Genomic DNA, 19,494 nt, shown 5'->3' on the forward strand with positions numbered 1-19,494 from the left:
AACAAGTCCACTGAGAGCAGGGACTGTGTTTCATTTATTTTATATTTCCAGTCACTAAAATGGGGTTTGGCATAAAGTAAATGCCTAATACAGGCTTTCTGAAATTAAGGAAAAGCTTACTCTAGCACTGCAAACTGTCTACTTGCAGATTTTCTTTTTCGAGAATGGGGTAGTAACTTGATCTCTTCTATAACAATAACTATTAACTATTACTTAAATTTTCTTTGGTTTTATTTTGCTTAACATTATTTTAAACAGTTCCTCGCCCTCTTTGTTTGCTTCTGTATATGTGGTAAAATATCTTCAAAAAATATACTCTTTTTTTTGGTTGTTGTTTGTTTGTTTTTAATTGGTGACTGGGGTTTCACTATGCTTCCCAGGTTGGGCTCAAGTGATCCTCTTGCTTCAGCTTACTGGGTAGCTGGGAATATAAGCATTTGCCACTGTGCCTGGCCTTATTTTTAAAAAATACAGAAAAATCAGGAACAAGGTACCTAAGTACTGTTTTGTAACCAATACCAAAGTATTTCACAATTTTACTGTCTTACTTTCAAAATATTTTAATGCTTTCAGATGAGAATTACAAGTAATCATAAGTAGGAATATACATAGGAAAGCTAAAGAGATTAGCTGTGTAAAATGAATATGACATTTAAAATTCTGACAATTACTTAGTAGCAGCAAAGGTAAATCTAATTCCCAAATTTCAATTGTCCCTAATATTATTTGGTTTGAAGAAAAGCTATGATAACGGCAACAGTGTTTAAGTATTACATGGGTAGTCAAAAGGCAAATTGGTCTGATCTGACATGTGGATCTGGCCAACTGAAGTTAGAAAGCAGTACCTGGTGAAGTCTGTGAGGAATTAGCAGGTAGTGAAAATGGTTATGTGAACATTTTTCACTCTTCCTCATTAAAGTCCTTAAGTTAACAAAAGGTATTTACTGACTCTTCAGCATGCCAAGGCTGTCAAGGGCAACACTTTACACAATCTGGCTCTCACCCATTTTAGAGAGCCCTCTCCTTTTATGGCACTTTGTGTCCTTTATCCTTGAACCACAATGAACTTCTCACAAAGAATACCACATTGAATGTGTCATTACTCTCCATCTCTTTCCAAATGCTTGTTCCTCAGCCTAGAAAGTCTTTCCCCATGTTCTTTGCCTACTAATTTCATTATATTATTAATTACATTGTCACACAGTGCTGGGCACATTGTAGACACTTAATACTGTTTGATTGTCATCAGTAATAAATGAGATCACAGTCTTGAACAACAGAGCAACACAGTCTTAAACAAGAGATTATTTGGAAACAGATCTTGTGATTAAAGTTAACTCCATGAGGACAGAGACCGGGCCTGCCTTGTGCCTGGCAACAGGTAGCTGTTAAGCATTTACTGACTAAACACTTAACATATGTGGAAAATAAGAAAAGCAGACTTTTTTTTTTTTTTTTTTTTTTTTTGAGATGGAGTCTTGCACTGTCGCCCAGGCTGGAGTGCAATGGCTTGATCTCGGCTCACTGAAACCTCTGCCTCCTGGGTTCAAGGGATTCTCCTGCCTCAGCCTCCTGAGTAGCTGAAATTACAGGTGCCCACTGCCACACCCAGCTAATTGTTTTTTTGTACTTTTAGTAGAGACGGGGTTTCACTATGTTGGCCATGCTGGTCTCGAACTCCTAACCTCGTGATCCGCCTGCCTCGGCCTCCCAAAGTGCTAGGACTACAGGCATGAGCCACTGTGCCCAGTCAAAAGCAGACTATTTAATAAACTTGACAATAAACTGAAGAAGTGAATCCATAAATGGATGGTGACAGAAGAACTTCTAGCATAAGTGGTAGTATACCAAGGAATAAAGAAACTGTAGAAAATAATGTCATTGACTAGCAAAAGCAAGCAAACGAACAAACAAAAAACCACACACAAAAAACTAGTACAATGTTACTACAAACGTAACAGATTATGGGGGAGAGAGGCAATATATGTAAATATGACTTATGCTTTCAATTGTCATAAGTGGTCAGAGACATTAGTCTGCTGATAGAAATAAAAATAACACTACCTTTTATATCCTCAAAAAAAAAAATCATTTCCCCCTAACATATTTGGGTTTTTCTGTTTGACACCCCTATTTGGAACGTCAAAAATGGTATTTAGGCTGGGTACTGTGGCTCACGCCTGTAATCCCAGCATTTTGGGAGGCCGAAGCAGACGAATCACTGGAGGTCAGGAGTTCGAGACCAGCCTGGCCAACATGGTGAAACCCTATCAACAAAAAATACAAAAATAAGCTGGGTGTGGTGGTGCGTGCCTATAGTCCCAGCTACTCAAGAGGCTAAGACACAGAATTGCTTGAATCCGGGAGGCAGAGGTTGCAGTGAGCTGAGATCGCACCACTGCATTCCAGCCTGGGTGACAGAGTAAGGTCCTGTTTCAAAAAAAAGAAAGGTATTTAATCCCCAAACATTTATTCATTCACAAATACCTATATTATAATTGTATACTGCAGTTTATATTGGTGCTGCATTATTTTAGGTTTCTTTCCCTATAACCATTGAATCACTTCACTTGGCATCATCAAGTGAACTTTTTTTTTTTTAGATGGATTCTTGCTCTTTTGCCCAGGCTGAAGTGCTGTGGTGCGATCTAGGCTCACTGCAACCTCCACCCTCCAGGTTCTAGCCATTCTCCTGCCTTAGCCTCCCAAGTAGCTGGGATTACAGGTATGCACCATCACGCCCAGCTTATTTTGTACTTTTAGTAGAGACAGGGTTTTGCCATGTTGGCCAGGTTGGTCTCGAACTCCTGGCCTCAGGTGATCCACCTGCCTCAGCCTCCCAAAGTGCTGGGATTATAGGCGTGAGCCACTGCGCCCAGCCTATCAAACAACTTTTAAGAGAAACTGTGTGCCTCCAGGATCTATGCCATGTACTGCCAGTTTACTGTAAGGAAACTAAAGTAACTGGGTGTCCAGACTATTCACACATTTGACACAGATGAAAGTGATGAGTAAGGCATACTGGCAGTATTTGTAAGCTCAGATGGCAAGATTAAGATTTCAGGACAAACCCCACCTAAGGTTAAAAGAACTTAACAAATAGAAAGCACCTTTATCTTGCATTTGCACTTGTCCATCTATGTTGTCAAAGCTGGATTTGGCAAACCTTTACTTCAGGTTTCAGGTCTTGATATTCAAGGTTTCTTGGTATCTGATTTGTCTCTCCTTATTCTACACTTTCACTAGCAGAAAACTCCCAGTGACATTAGAACTTAGTATTTTCCACCCATTGAGATGAATTATACAGATTAAATAGGGAAAAGATTAGGATTAAAATCCTTAGAATAGGCCAGGCGCGGTGGTTCACACCTGTAATCCCAGCACTTTGGGAGGCCGGGGTGGGTGGATCACGAGCTCAGGAGATCGAGACCATCCTGGCTAACACGGTGAAACCCCGTCTCTACTAAAAATACAAAAAATCAGCTGGGCGTAGTGGCGGGAACCTGTAGTCCCAGCTACTCAAGAGGCTGAGGCAGGAGAATGGCATGAACCTGGGAGGTGGAGCTTGCAGTGAGCCAAGATCGCGCCACTGCCCTCCAGCCTGGGTGACAGAGTGAGACTCTGTCTAAAAAAAAAAAAAATCCTTAGAATAGGCATTATATGTAAAGAGACTTACTGGGTTAGTTTTAAAAGTTAAACAAAAGAGTGGTTATTTCCTTGATGGGTCCTTAGCTGTTGGTATAAGCTAATGGTATAGAAGTAGTTATTAATTTGAGGGGAATCAAGAAGAGCCAGCACTTGAATGTGAGGCAAAATATATATTAGGATATCATCATATTGTTACCTCAAGGCACTGTACATAAATCATACAGACAAGCTTTTCAAAGCAGAATCTGCAAAATTAAAATTATGGAATGACTTTGTGACAGTCGTAGTTTTGTAATTTGTTGGCTCTACTCCATGTGTGGTATTTGTACAAAACTGCACTCTTCTAACTGTGGGTTATCAGTTATCAGGAACCCACTCCCGTAAAAACTAATCTACTCCTGGATAATGGCATTAATCCTTTCATGGGGCAGAGCCCTCATGACCTCATCACCTCTTAAAGCCCCACCGCTCAACACTGTTGCATTAGAGATTCAGTTTCTAAGCCATGAACTTTGGGGAACACACAACTTTTGGGGACACATTCAAACCTGTTCTTTTCTATGAGATAAAAGCGCTGGAATCTACCAGCACTCTAAGAAACACTGCATCTCTTTTGAATGTCTATTTTCTGAACATAAAACTCTAATTAACTTAAACTTCTAAAGAGGCCTGACCAATGTCTGGATTTAACATTCTGATGCTTTAGACTTCTGCTTCCTCTTGCAAAATAGGACATATTAGAAAGAAAAGTGTAGAGTAAGAATAAACATGAAATTCCAGCTCAGTTTTGAAAAATGCCTTGGAAAGCTTTGTAGAATTGGGATGATGCAAAACACCCACAAACATAAGAGATACACAAGGCACTCACTAAACAGTATCCTCTTAACCACAAGTGGTGTGACAGTGTGGCTCAAACTATGAAGCCAAGAATGGTTACTCTGGAGGTTATTCACTGTTCAAAAAGAAAGTAAAGGATAGTAAAGAAAATTAACAAATTAGGTACTGGGCTGCATTTGCAATTCGGACATTCTATGAGTCTATCATTTTTCCTTACATTTCTTTGCCACACCTAGGCTTCGAGGTGTGGATAAATACATTTTACTCTCTACCTACCAGTTCTTACCTAAAATAGCTTCCTCTTCCTGGAAAATTGACTAGAACCACAAACCATTTTTTTTTTTTTAACAACCACAAAACTTAAGCTTTTCTTTTCAGAGATTTACATTATTGAAAAAGGCTCCTTATACCCATTTTACAGGCCTCCTATCCCTTTCTTAAAATAAGTATCAAAATGAGCTGATGTTCTTCCATATGAAAATTCTGGCAGCATAATTAACCCCAGGAGAGACATTTATGGATAGTTTCTATTTACTCCATTTGGCCCCTTTTACTCTTTCTACCTTTTGCTTTCTGCTGTGTGGCTGCTAATGGCTCTTCAGTGAAGCCTTTAAGCGGTGGCTGATCCCTCTACTACAATTTTCAACTCTATTTTCCCCCAGTTTGCTCTCCTTAAATACACAGAGGACAGCTCTAAAAACTGCTAACACACATTTGTTGTGGCTGGAAGTTTGCATATATTCGATTAGCATCTATTCCAGCAATGGACAAAGGCAGGGTTGTGCATGAAAACAAACCAAACTCTCAAAACTATCTTAACAAAACGAAGCTACTCCTTTCTAGATGGAAGTCAGCCTGCTTGTCTGTGGGTTATATCTGACTCACAGATGTTTTGTTCGGCTTGCATGGTGTTTAGGAAACTTCCCATTAAAAAGTCTACATACTTAGCAAGTAGGCCCACTATTTCCATAAGGGAACGATCAGCGAGCGCTGAGAAGCACAAATGTATATTGTAGAAAACACACCACATTCCAAGTTTTCTATAGTCCCCTCCACTTCCTATTATCTCACATTCAACCTGACTCTGATTTATTATTATTTTTTACCCATTGCTACGGTTTCAATGTGTCCCCTCCAAAATTCAGGTGTTGAAACTTAATGGCCAATGTAATGGTATTAAGATGTGGGGCTTTTAAGAGATGTTTAGGCCAGAAGGGTTGCTCTCTTGTGAATGAGGTTTATGGGATTACAAGAGGCTTCATGGGCAAGCGGATCACTTGAGCCCAAGAGTCTGTGACCAGCCTGGGTAACACAGTGAGGCCCCATCTCTACAAAAAATAAACAAAAATTAGCCGCGAGCTGTGGTGAGTGTCTGAAGTCCTAGCTACTTGGGAGGCTGAGGTGGTAGGATCACTTTAGTCCAGGAGGTTGAGGCTGCAGTTGCGCCACTGCACGCCAGCCTGGGTGACAGAACAAGATTATGTCTCAAAATAAGTAAATAAGATAAAAGAGGCCTCATGAAGCCTTCAGCCTGCTAACCTTCTGCCTTCTACCATGTGAGGCCAATATGTTCCTCCCCTCAGGAGGATGTGGCCCATATCAAACAAATGAACCTGCCAGTGCCAGGATCTTGGGCCTCCAGCCCCTAGAATTGTGAGAAAATAAATTTCTGTTCTTTATAAAAGACCCAGTTTCAGCTGGGCATGCTGGTTCATGTCTCTAATCCTAGCACTTTGGGAGACCATGGTGGTCAGAGTGTTTGAGCCCAGGAGTTCTCGACCAGCCTGGGCAACAACATGGCAAAGCCCTGTCTCTACAAAAATATAAAAATTAGCTGGGTATGGTGGCGCATGCCCTAGTCCCAGCCACTCGGGAGGCTGAGGTGGGGGGAATGCTTGAGCCCAGGAGGTCAAGGCTACAGCGAGCTGTGAGCCTGCCACTGCACTCTAGCCTGGGTGACAGAGCTGAGACCCGATCTCAAAAAAAAAAAAAAAAAAAAAAAGGTGGAGAAGCAGGGTGTAGGGTAGGTAGGGTAGCATGCTTTTGGTAGAGCCGTTACAGGGAATGAAATGGAAAAGGAAGCAACAGATAACCAGTGAGTCGACAACACCAACGACCGAAAAGCAAAAAGGAATGGAGATGAGAAAACGCACTTCATGTTCAACAGGTCCAAGGTCCAAGAGTACCTGAAACTTGTCACTCTTCCAGTGTTTCTTGGCTCAGGGAATGGCCCCACTGTCCAAGTTTTGCTGGTTAGAAATATAGAAGGTATTCATGATATCTGCTTCCCTTATGTTCATTATCCAAATCATCACATAGGCAACAGCCAAAGGAAAAAGCACATCAGGTAGAGAGAACCACATATGCAATGTTCCTATGTTGAAAGACAACATCGTGCATTCTGGAGATTAAAGATCTTTTAGTTTGAATGAAGAAGGGGCTAGATCATGAAGGGTCTTATAGGACACATTACGGATTTTGTTTTTTGTCTTGAGAGCACTGAAAGCCATTGACTTCAGGTCTGAAGCAAGGCAAGAGAGGTGGTCAGATCCAGGCTTTTTTTCGTTTTTTTTGAGACGGAGTCTCACTCTGTCGCCCAGGCTGGAGTGCCCTGGCATGATCTCGGCTCGCTGCAACCTCTGTCTCCCAGATTCAGGCGATTTGCCACCACAGCCTCCCGAGTAGCTGGACTACAAGGGTGTGCCACCATGCCCAGCTAATTTTTGTATTTTTAGTAGAGACAAAGTTTCACCACGTTGGCCAGGCTGGTCTCAAACTCCTGACCTCAGGTGATCTGCCTGCCTCGGCCTCCCAAAGTGCTGGGATTACAGGCATGAGCCACTGTACCTGGCCGAGGTCTTGAAAAGAGCTTTCTAGCTGTAGAATAAAAAACCTGTATGAGATTATAAAGAGATTATGCTAAAAGAAATTGGTGATAGTGGTAGAAAATCTCCGCCAGTTAAGAGTTGACAAGAATAATCTAGTTGAAAGGGAATGGCTAATTACACAGGACAGAAAATAAGATAGTTGCGTATGTTTTATAACAGACAAGTACTGTCTTTAGACCTGGGTAAGGGGCCTCTGTTTACTTGGCCCTCCTCTTGCTGTAAAGGATGAGGAGCCCATGAGGTCAGGGGCCATGCCTGCCTGGAGCCTGCACTCCTCTTTTAGACTGGCTAGATCTGAGGGCAGAGTGAGCTGCCAATTGCACATCACCATTTGCAGGCGGCGGGGGATATGGACATATGCCTGGACATGTTGAGTGTATGTACAGCCCCTTTTGGTGTGGCAGGTGATGAAGTTGGGGATGGGAGGAGAATGGGGTCAGTCCGGGGACTCTGAGAACTCTAAATTCAAACATGGACTTCCAGATCATATGAAAGTGGATCTGTCAAGGAAGTAGAATAGAAAGTATTTTATAGAAGTTTGTTATCTTGATTTATTTTTTAAATATTTAGACAGATGGTGTGTGGACCTCCATAGCCACACTCTTGCCCAGGCTATACAAATTTAGTGCCAGGCCTAATAACAGTGCATGAGAGTATAATGTAATGCAAGGAGTAACAAATTCATGCAGGCAAGGGTATAGTTTACCTGGGCTCTTAAGAAGTCAGATTTAGGCTGGGCGCGGTGGCTCAAGCCTGTAATCCCAGCACTTTGGGAGGCCGAGACGGGTGGATCACGAGGTCAGGAGATCGAGACCATCCTGGCTAACACGGTGAAACCCCGTCTCTACTAAAAAATACAAAAAAAACTAGCCGGGCGAGGTGGCGGGTGCCTGTAGTCCCAGCTACTCAGGAGGCTGAGGCAGGAGAATGGCGTGAACCTGGGAGGCGGAGCTTGCAGTGAGCCGGGATCTGGCCATTGCACTCCAGCCTGGGTGACAGAGCAAGACTCCGTCTCAAAAAAAAAAAAAAAGAAAGAAAAAAAGAAGTCAGATTTTCCAGACCTGTGTGCTAGAGATCAGAGAATGAGTGGTGCAAGTTTCCAGGCACTATATTAATGGATGTTAGAGACACTTTACTAGATTAGGAGGGTCAACAATTAAAAACTGAATTCAATTGTAATAGTTTCGGAGTGATTTTGAAAATCTTCTTGAATATGGCATAAGTTGAGTGTGGAAGGCACCTTAGTGATCATGTAATCAAATTTACTCATTTAACAGGTAAGAAAACAGAGGACCTAACAAGTGAAGCAGCCAGACTAAGGTCACGAAACTAGTGCATTAGCAGATGATTTCCAGCCTAATCCTCTAGGTCCACTCTCCCACCAATGCTAATTTTCTTGAAGACATCTGCTGCCAGTCAATTCCAATTAGAAAGTTTTCATGTTACACATTCAATAATTTTATTACTTTAAAAAATTTGAGGCACCTAAAAATAAGACCATAAACCAATATTAAATTTGACTTCAGAACATTTTTTTTTTTTTGAGATGGAGTCTCACTCTGTTGCCCAGGCTGGAGTGCAGTGGCGCGATCTCGGCTCACTGCAGTCTCCACCTCCAGGGGTCAAGTGATTCTCTTGCCTCAGCCTCCCGAGTAGCTGGGACTACAGGCGTGCACCACCACGCCTGGCTAATTTTTTTTTGTATTTTTAGTAGAGACAGGATTTCACCATGTTGGTCAGGGTGGTTTCGAACTCCTGACCTCAGGTGATCCACCCACCACCGCCTCCCAAAGTGCTGGGATTACAGGCGTGAGCCACTCACCGCTCTTGGCCGAAAAAAAAAAAAAATTCTTAAAAATATTCTTTAAAAAATGAATAAATTGGCACTGTCACCCCGGCTGGAGTGCAATGGCAGATCTCAGCTCACTGCAACCTCCGCCTTCCGGATTCAAGGGCTTCTTCTGCCTCAGCCTCCAGAGTAGCTGGGACTACAGGGGCGTGCCACCAAGCCCAGCTAATTATGTATTTTTAGTAGAGACAGGTTTTCACTATGTTGGCCAGGCTGGTCTCGAACTCCTGACATTGTGATCTGCCCACCTCGGCCTCCCAAAGTGCTGGGATTACAGGCGTGAGCCACCGCGCCTGGCCACATTCCTTATCTTTTAAGCTAAAACCCATCTCCCCAAATTGCTTATCTTCGAAGCAAAAATCAAAGCACATGCTTACAAAACATCCAACACGCAGTGTGCTTACTAAATGCTAAAATACAGAAATCGAAAAAAACAATTCTTGTCTTTCAAACATCTATAAATAATCGCCAACAAATTTTTCTTGGCAACTCTAAGTTATAATAATTATTATAAAATTAAAATCTTAAGGCCGGACACGGTGGCTCACGCTTGTAATCCTAGCACTTTGGGAAGAGGAGGTGGGCCGATCACCTGAGATCAGGAGTTCGAGTCCAGCCTGGCAAACATGGTAAAACCCCGTTTCTAATAAAAACACAAAAATTAGCCGAGCATGGTGTCGGGCGCCTGTAATCCCTGTTATTGGGGAGGCTGAGGAAGGAGAATAGCTTGAATCCGGGAGGCGGAGGTTGCAGTGAGACGAGATCGCGCCACTGCACGCCAGCCTCGACGACAGAGCAAAACTCTGTCTCAATAAATAAACAAAATAAATAAATAAATAAAAAATGTTAAGGGTCTAGCCACAACAGTTCAAAAAAGTCTCCAAATCCAGGCAGACTCTCTCCTTCAAGCTTGTAAGTAATCCGAAAGTTCTAGAGTTGCCGGAAGTTATCTCCCTCAATGGATTAGAGCACATGATCTAGCAATAATAACGTACCTTGTCACCACATCAAATGATTTTGAACACCTCCCATCATCGACTACCGACTAACAAAAAGAAGGACTTGATTCCCGGCAAATTTTTCTCTTCTGAACTGAGCATCCCCGAAATCCAGCTTTCTGAACGCGCAGATGCACGGTGAGCGGTACCCCAGGAAAAATGGAAGGGAAAGTGGTACAAGCTAAAAGTCTTCTTGGCAGCAGAGACGATCGCTACCTGGGCCAAGACAGATCTGGGGGTCCAGGGCAGGGATTCTTCCCTGATATCCACCCGGCACCCGAGTTCACGCTGGCAACAGTGGAAAGCCCTCCCCTCGCAGAGCAATCCGCCACTAGCCGCACCCCGCCGAGCTCTGACCTCCAAAGAGGGTCCCTTTGGCGATCCCGCCCCTTCGTCTGTTGTTTGTGCCTTTGATTGGCTCTTAGGTGGATCTCTCAGCGTGGCTCGCCCAATGGAGGTCCCGGTCGGTGGCCCGGTCGCTCCGCCCCTTCCCTAGCCCACGCGGAGGGCCCGCCCCCTGCCCCGCGCCGGCTAGCGGAGGAGAGTAAATACAACAGAAGCGCAAAATGGCGGAACCGCCGAGCCCAGTGCACTGTGTCGCTGCCTCCGCCCCCACCGCCACCGTCTCGGAGAAAGAACCGTTTGGCAAGCTGCAGCCCTCCTCCCGGGACCCTCCGGGTTCTCTGTCCGCCAAGAAGGTCCGGACTGAGGAGAAGAAGGCACCGCGGAGAGTGAACGGAGAAGGGGGCAGCGGCGGGAACAGCAGGCAGCTGCAGCCGCCGTCAGCTCCTTCGCCTCAGAGCTATGGCAGCTCCGCGTCTTGGAGCGTTGCCCCTCTGTCTGCTGCTCCCTCCCCGTCCTCTTCTCGGAGCAGTTTCTCTTTTTCCGCTGGCACGGCCGTTCCCTCTTCAGCCTCCGCTTCCTTGTCTCAGCCGGTGCCGCGCAAACTGCTGGTCCCTCCTACGCTGCTGCACGCTCAACCTCACCATCTCCTTCTGCCCGCCGCCGCCGCTGCCTCGGCTAACGCTAAGTCGCGCAGACCTAAAGAGAAGCGGGAGAAGGAGAGGAGGAGGCACGGTCTCGGCTGGGCCCGAGAGGCCGGCGGGGCCTCCCGGGAGGAGAACGGGGAGGTGAAGCCGCTGCCCCGAGGTGGGTGCCGTGCGGGGAGGGGGAGGGGAGGGTGCCGCGGGTCCCCGCCGCCCCACTGGCGCCCACGGGGCCCGGGAAGGGGGAGCGCGGCGGCCTCGTGCGCCAGCCTGGACGGGCCGGGAGGCGTCCGGTTTTCAGCAGAGGATTTTGCAGTTCCCAAGGGGATAGGAAATGGAGCCTGTAATTTCGGTTGCAGAGAAGGGGATGGCCGACGCTCTTATTTTCTGTATCGTTTCTTCCTCCCAGTTAGTGCGCTGCAGGATTTGTAAAAATCCATCTTGAGGACTCCCCTAGGTGTGTTTGGCTAGGGAGAGAGATGGAGGGAACGGGATGGGGGAAGGGTTTGGTCTTGTAAAAGATGCTCGGTTGATTGTTAGGCCATTTAGACGTGGTCGCGGGAATTCGTATTTGTGACACAGCGTTCAACCCCGGATAATCCTGTCAAAAAAGGGGTGTGGAGAGAGCACTGGCGTCAGCTGGAAGCTACCAGAGGCCTGAGCTTTTCATCCCTATTAGGGAAATGAGGTAGCGTGCAGGGCCCGAAGTGCGCTGTTTCGTAAGGTACCCTCCCTGCACCCTACTCTCCGCTGCGTATTCTTAAGTGTTTTGGGTGGTCCTGTTTGAAATAGCACCCTTCTGAAAGAATTTTCAGCCATATTCTTTTTTTCCTGCAGCAAATGATAAGAGCCAGGAGCTTTGACGATTTTTGGACAGGTCAAGCGGCTGCAGATTGTTTGAGCATTAGAAAAAGGCAGATTCTTAAGGGTTCTTGTCAGAGAGGGTCAGTTTTGTTTTTAAATGTAGGCTAGTCGTATAATTTTTCAGATAGTGTTTCTTTAAAATAGGTGTTTCTGCCACTTCAGCTACGGATACATAATGATCTGACAATAGTGCAACATACAGACTAGGTGAAAATCAAATCTTTATGTGATCGCAAGCTTAAAGCGCATGATCTTCATTATAAATGTGCACTGCTACACAGTGTTGTCAAATGACTCTTTTTTTTGTTTTTTAGAAAAAGAAATGTCAAGCAGTTTTGGCATTGCTGATCTAACAGTAGCTTAGGTCATGAAAAATTTTCTGTTTGGTATAATATTGTTTGTTTTCACAATTTAAAACATGCTGCATGTGCATGTAGCAATAGTGCCACTTCTTCCTTGATATTTTTTGCCTGTAGCAAAACTTTGACATCTAAGCATAGCCATTAGGGACTCTGGTGCAATGTAAAGATCTCTCAGCTTCCGGGAGTGTTGCTTCTAGGAAAATGGTTTTGAGGATGGGATTTATGGTACTTTTATTCAGGAATTTTAGGTGGTTAGTATTTTAAAGCTATTTTGTTTTAACAATTATATGTAAAATTTAGGGGATAAGTGCCTGGAAGTCTGTCCGTAAGCAGCTTGGTATCATCACTAGTGTTTGTGGTGTGTAAACTGCACATTTGCTCTAAGTTCTCTGAAAGAGGAAGTAAATATGAATGTTACATAGCTGGAGTAATGGAGTATTTGAGAATAAGCATTCTTTAACAATTCTAACTTAAAATGTGGAGTACACAAATGGTCCTTAAAGTGAAATGGCTGTTAAAGAGGAATTTTTATAGTCTTTTCAATTACATTTCGAATCCTCCTTCTTTTGAGGGTTAACACTAATATTGTTAATCCTGAATATAAACAGTAATAGGTTTTACATTAAGATGTGGGAATGATCTTTTCCCATGACCTATGTGGATATTTTTGAGTAGTGGCAAGATATTAACACTACTGTAAGATTTTCATTTTTTCAGATAGAAATGCTCTTATTGAAAAACTATCAGAAAAAGATTGCTTTTCAGTGTCTTGGTGGTAAATTTAATGGTGAAAATTTTTCCCTCGTAACTTGGGGAATACTTATATCTTTCTAAAGTTTGAATTTAACTGAATTGAAGTTCTGTTTTAATGAATTAAGAAGATTCTTAAATAGTGGTATTAACAAGTAGTATAGCAAGAATACATATATGCCTTTATTATAGATATAGTTGCAAATATGAAAGTCCTAATTTGCAATACAATGCTCATTTCTCTGTGCTTTTTGTAAAAATCTTGGTGAATGAGTGACCAAGTGTTTGTTTAGGTATATACCTCTTTTTAGTGTTGCTCTAAGTTGGCTGTGCATAGTTCAGTAACCCTTTTTTTTTTTTTTTTTTTTTTTGAGACGGAGTCATGCTCTGTCGCCCAGGCTGGAGTGCAGTGGCCGGATCTCAGCTCACTGCAAGCTCCGCCTCCCGGGTTCACGCCATTCTCCTGCCTCAGCCTCCCTAGTAGCTGGGACTACAGGCGCCCGCCACTTCGCCCAGCTAGTTTTTTGTATATTTTAGTAGAGACGGAGTTTCACCGTGTTAGCCAGGATGGTCTCGATCTCCTGACCTCGTGATCCGCCCGTCTCGGCCTCCCAAAGTGCTGGGATTACAGGCTTAAGGCACCGCGCCCGGCCCAGTAACCCTTCAATTATCCACAACTGGCTGATTGAACAGTCTGAGTCAGAACCAGACATTAGCTATAAAGACACCTAAACAAGGAAGAGATTCTCCCTCAACAAAACAAACCTGAACCACACACCCTCGAAAGACCTAGCCTGCACCCCAATTTGATTAAACAGTTAAGCTCCTGTATTTATTTGTAGTTGGGCTTTTAAAAAGTCTTAAGTCAGAACTGCTTTATTTTTACGTTGGTGACCATTCTAACAGAACGTATTTGGATTAAATGAAAGCATGTATATGAAAGGGCCTAGCAGGGTATTCAGTAAATGTTATTTGAAATCTGAAGCATAGTTACTAATTTTTTTAACCCTATAACTAATTAAAAGATGGGTGAATGCTGATAGAGGAAGGATCATTGACAGATATGAAAGTTAAGAATGATGAACAAGAGAATTATGAAAGTATACTAATATAGGCCCATTTAGTGCCAGGGCTTGATGCCTCACAATCTCTTAAGGCCATCTTATCATATTGCTGTAGCTGACTTGCGTGATTGCTTGACTCACCAAGTAAAAGTTAAGTTTCTTATAAAAAGGAAAAGTGCAAAACATTTTAGATTTTTTGTTTTTTTTTTTGAAATGGAGTCTTGCTCTTGTTGCCCAGACTGGAGTGCAGTGGCTCAATCTCGGCTCACTGCAACCTCCACCTCCTGGATTCAAGAAATTCTCCTGCCTCAGCCTCTAGAGTAGCTGGAATTATAGGCACTCGCCAACACGCCCGGCTAATTTTTGTATTTTTAGTAGAGACGGAGTTTCACCATGTTGGCCAGGCTGGTCTCAAACTCCTGACCTCGTGATCCGCCCACCTTGGCCTCCCAAAGTGCTGGGATTATAGGCGTGAGCTGCCGTGCCCAACCAACATTCTAGATTTTTAAAACGAGAAAATAATCTGATTTAGTTCTTATGGAGGTAATTTACTGAAGAGTTAATCAATATTCTTGTAAGACTGAACAAATTGTAGAATTGGTAAGTGTGGAAAGTAAAAATGGACGTATACCAAGAGTATCCAAAATTTAGAATTATTTTATGGCAAACAACACAACAAATATTTAATTAGCTATCAATGTGCCTTCACTGACTCCAGTAACCAGTAAAATTTGTATAGATCTTCTAACTATCGTTAGTACTTTTGCTTTGTATTTGTTGACTTTTTTCCTTAAAATGAGCCTGTGAAGTATTTCAAGACGAAACCAGAGCATTTCACTGAATTTTTACCTTGAAAGTGTAGTTGCAGAATTTAATGAAAATAGCAGCTTTTCTTAGAATCAAATAATCTGAGGTATATAAATGTGAGTGATATCAAAGGGATGGGTGTCTGAAGATTTTTCTAACTATACTCTCCAGTATTGTGACTGCACAATTTTAGGTTAAATTCATATTCAGAGTTTTTATCATATGACTAAATATTTGTTTCTGCTGAAGGAATAATTTACTATGATTTTATTTTCTTGTGTAACCTTTTGTTTTTCATGTCTCTTTTTTTTTCGTTTGCTTAGTTTTCTCTGGCAAAGTCTTTCTGTACCCTCCAGTAGCTCCATAAAATGCTTCTCAGTGCAATTTTCCACATGGGCAAATCTGTCAGATAAACTTACCCATTCCATTTGTTCCTGTAGACATCCCTTCTGGGGCTGGGCGCGGTGGTTCACGCCTGTAATCCCAGCACTTTGGGAGGCCGAAGCTGGCGGATAGCCTGAGCTCAGGAGTTCAACACCAGCCTAGGCAACACTGAAACCCCATCTCTACTAAAAATACAAAAAGTTAGCTGGGCGTGACAGTGTGTGCCTATAGTCTCAGCTACCTGGGAGGCTGAGGCCTCGCTTGAACCCAGGAGGCGGAGGTTGCAGTGAGCTGAGATGGCATCACTGCACTCCAGTCTGGGCAACAGAGCAAGACTCCGGCTCAAAAAAACCAAAAAAACAAGACATCCCTTCTGTGCTTTTTAGTCTGGGTTGTTTCCTCTTTAGGCCTGCTGTATAGCTATCACCTTGGGACTTTCCTTAGTGATATTCTGGGAATTTCTTTAACTTTTGTTGAACTTTATTTTTCTGAATATTATGCCTTCCTTTTGGTTTCTTCCTTCATTTTGGATTTTCATTTTGGATTTCATTATTACCCTTTTACTTGACTGGCGGTTGAGAAATTTCTGCATTGGAAATAATTTTCCCTCAAATGTTTGAAGGTGGTGTTCCATTATTGTCTGGTTCCCAAAGTAGATGTTAAGACATCTGATCTCCAAAAAGTTGTCTATTCTACTATCTGGGGGATTTCAATCCTTTCACTGAATTTTATAATTTATGTATTTTTTTCTTTGGTGTTTTTCTTCACATCTCACTCTTCCTTCTGAACTTTCACTGAATTTTACTTTTTTTTTTTTTTTTTTGAGACAGAGTCTTGCTCTGTTGCCCAGGCTAGAGTGCAATGGCATGATCTTGGCTCACTGCAGCCTCCGCCTCCTGGGTTCAAGCAATTCTCCTGCCTCAGCCTCCCAAGTAGCTGGGATTACAGGTATTCGCCACCACGCCCGGCTAATTTTTTGTATTTTTAGTAGAGACAGGGTTCCGCCATGTTAACCAGGCTGGTCTTAAACTCCTGGCCTCAGGTGGTCTGTCTGCCTTGGCCTCCTAAAGTGCTGGGATCATAGGCGTGAGCCACCGTGCCTGGCCTTCACTGAATTCTAAAGTTTTAGCTTTTATTTTTTTGAGATGGTCTTGCACTGTTGCCCGGGCTGGGGTGCGATGGTGCAATCTTGGCTCATTGCAACCTCTGCCTCCCAGGTTTGTGTGATTCTCTTGCCTCAGTCTCCCGAGTAGCTGGGACTACAGGCGCACACCACCATACCCAGCTAATTTTTTGTATTTTTTAGTAGAAACAGGGTTTCACTGTGTTGGCCAGACTGGTCTCCAACTCCTGGCCTCATGATCTGCCTGCCTTGGCCTCCCAAAGTGCTGGGATTACAGGTGTGAGCCACCACGCCAGGAAAAGTTTAAGCTTTTAATAAGAATTTTTAAGAGCTCTTGTCCTTTGTTTCAGTATTATGGTATTTTGTTCCTCTTTCATGGGTGCAGCATTTTCTGTTTCCTCTTCAAGGATATTAATGACAGCTTCTTTGAGGTGTTCTTCTGTTCTTCCTATTATTTTTGGTTCTTCTTATTTGTTTGTTTTGGTCGCTTTCTTTTAGTTGGAGGTTTTGTTCAGATCTTTGTGATCATGAGCAAGGTTAATGACTAATGGACTGCCGTGTTTTTAATCTTCATTTCTTTTCTCTGGATGCTGGGTAAGAAGGCTTTCAGTTTCTTCAGATAGAGGTCCTTTAATTTTCCTGTCTCTGTGTGGGTGGAATGATGGAGAAAGGAGGGGTGTCTTAGTCACTCGGGCTGCTATAATAAAATACCATAGAATGGGTGACTTAACAGAAATTAATTTTTTATAATTCTGGTGGCTGGAAGCCTGAGGTCAGCATACCATCGTGGTCAGGTTCTGGTTAGGGCTCTTTTCCTGGTCTGTAGATAACTGCCTTCTTCCTGTGTGCTCACATGACTTTTCCAATAATGGAAAGAAAAATCTCTTCCTTTTCTCTTTATAAAGCTACCAATTTTATTGGATTGGGACTGTGCCCTCTGACCTCATTTAATCTTAGTTACCTCCTAAAAGCCTTATTTTCAGATACAGTCACATCAGGCATTAAGGCTTCAACATACGGATTTTGGGGAGGCATGATTCAGTCCATAGTGAAGGGCTTGGCAGAGGTAATGAGTTTATATGACAGGGTTCTAGTGCTTCATAGGGGAAGAAAGCTACAAGTCTTGTCATTCATTTAGTAAGTTTTTACCTAGTCTCCCTGTTTTCATACCAGCATTTCACTTCTATTTTCTGTGAGCGATACCCCTCATCTTGGAGCCACTCTGATTCAGTTTTGCTGAGGACCATACCTCCTGTTCCCTTAGGAGTGTGTGTTTGTGGGTATTCTGCTCTATTTCCTAGCACCCTCAGATTTCTGAGCTTTTCTGGGGTATTGCAGGGTAAAGAGGATTGTTTGTTATTATCTCTCCCATTATGCTAAGGCATTTACCATTCTACCATTAGCTTTTTGTCTTTATACATTGTATTTCAGGTAATAGTTACAGTATCTCCTAGTTATGTCAGAAGTGGAGTATGTGTTTGTCTCTTTTTTCCTACTGTTTGGGTTTTTTTTTTTTTTTTTTTTTTTTTTTTTTGAGAAGGACTCTCACTCTTTCACCCAGGCTGGAGTGCAGTGGCACAATCTTGCTCATTGCAACCTCTGCCTCCCAAGTTCAAGCGATTCTCCTGCCTCAGCCTCCCAAGTAGCTGGGACTACAGGTGCCCACCACCATGCCCAGCTAATTTTTGTGTTTTTGTAGAGATGGGGTTTCACTGTGTTGGCGAACTCCTAACCTCAGGTGATCTGCCTGCCTCTGCCTCCCAAAGTGCTGGGATTACAGGTGTGAGCCACCATGCTCGGCCTGTTTGGGTATATTTTTAAGAGACAGGAATCTTGCTCTGTTGCCCAGGTTGGAATGCAGTGGCACTGTCTTAGCTCAATGTAACCTTGAACTCCTGAGCTCAGAGGATCTTCCTGCTTCACCCTCCCCAGTAGCTAGGACTACAGGTGTGCAACCACGCCCTGATACAGTTACTCTTTTTGAGCTGATATACGTCTGTTATAAAGGCATGATATTTTCACAGGGTGATTGTTAGAATGAACATAGTATATTGTAGAACCTGGCATATTGTTAGGCATTCGTAAGGGATGCTAGTTCCTGACCTTACTTTCATACCTAACACATTGGAGACATGTAGTTTCACAAGTAAGTATAATTTGTCTAATTTTCCCATGGTGTCCTGGTTTCTGAGACCACCTGATAGTTAGAATGAACCATACTAACTTTTTGAAAGAAGTTTGTATTTCAGAAGTTTTAAGTTGGTTATAATAAATCTCATTAATTTTTCACCAATCTCAAGTGAATTAAACTTTTCAAGTAATGGATAAACTACCTAACATAGGATATTGAAAAATAATGATAAACTTGTAACTTCAAAACATTTTCATTTTGAGTATACATTAAACTTTATGTTGTATATTTTATATTTTCTTGAATTACAGATTGAAAAATTTAACTTTTAATCACAAGATTTTTAATTAATACAAAAGAAACCAGTGTACTTTGAATTCTGGGTGTACTCATTATGCTACTTCAACAGTTTTTTTCACTTCCCCATCTCCACTTATTTATTTATTTTTGGCTCTAGCATTTTAAAGCCTATTCCAGATGTAAATAATTTTACTAAGAAACAATTAGGACTGATTTTTTTTTTTCCCATTACATAACTAATAGTGCTTATGAAGTTTAAATAGTAGCCAGGCACGGTGGCTCATGCCTGTAAACCCAGCACTTTGGGAGGCTGAGGTGGGTGGATCACCTGGGGTCAGAAGTTCAAAACTAGCCTGGCCAACATGGTGAAACCCCGTCACTATCAAGAATACAAAAATTAGCTGTGTTGGGCGCCTGTTATCCCAGCTACTTGGGAGGCTGAGACAGGAGAATCACTTGAACCTGGGAGGTGGAGGTTGCAGTGAGCCAAGATGGCGCCATTG

At 42.9% G+C, this 19,494-nt stretch overlaps 1 protein-coding gene and 1 long non-coding RNA gene across 3 annotated transcripts in view; one reads left to right on the forward strand and one right to left on the reverse strand.

Annotated features, from left to right (window-relative positions):
• LOC139362779 (uncharacterized) overlaps nucleotides 1-10,626 on the reverse strand; it is a 38,105-nt gene extending 27,479 nt beyond the window's left edge. For both annotated transcript variants that reach the window (XR_011622075.1, XR_011622076.1), the window contains exon 1: nucleotides 10,218-10,626. This is a non-coding gene — a long non-coding RNA (uncharacterized lncRNA). The remainder of the gene's footprint in view (nucleotides 1-10,217) is intronic.
• A 126-nt stretch (nucleotides 10,627-10,752) lies between these two features.
• Nucleotides 10,753-19,494, forward strand: part of LOC105475368 (round spermatid basic protein 1 like) — a 101,996-nt gene continuing 93,254 nt past the window's right edge. Inside the window, exon 1 of the mRNA XM_011730559.3 lies at nucleotides 10,753-11,369. Within this exon, the coding sequence (XP_011728861.2) occupies nucleotides 10,787-11,369 (583 nt within the window). The 5' untranslated portion in view covers nucleotides 10,753-10,786. The remainder of the gene's footprint in view (nucleotides 11,370-19,494) is intronic.

This window comes from Macaca nemestrina, chromosome 4 (genome assembly GCF_043159975.1).
Source record: "Macaca nemestrina isolate mMacNem1 chromosome 4, mMacNem.hap1, whole genome shotgun sequence".
Taxonomy (NCBI): Eukaryota; Metazoa; Chordata; class Mammalia; order Primates; family Cercopithecidae; genus Macaca; species Macaca nemestrina.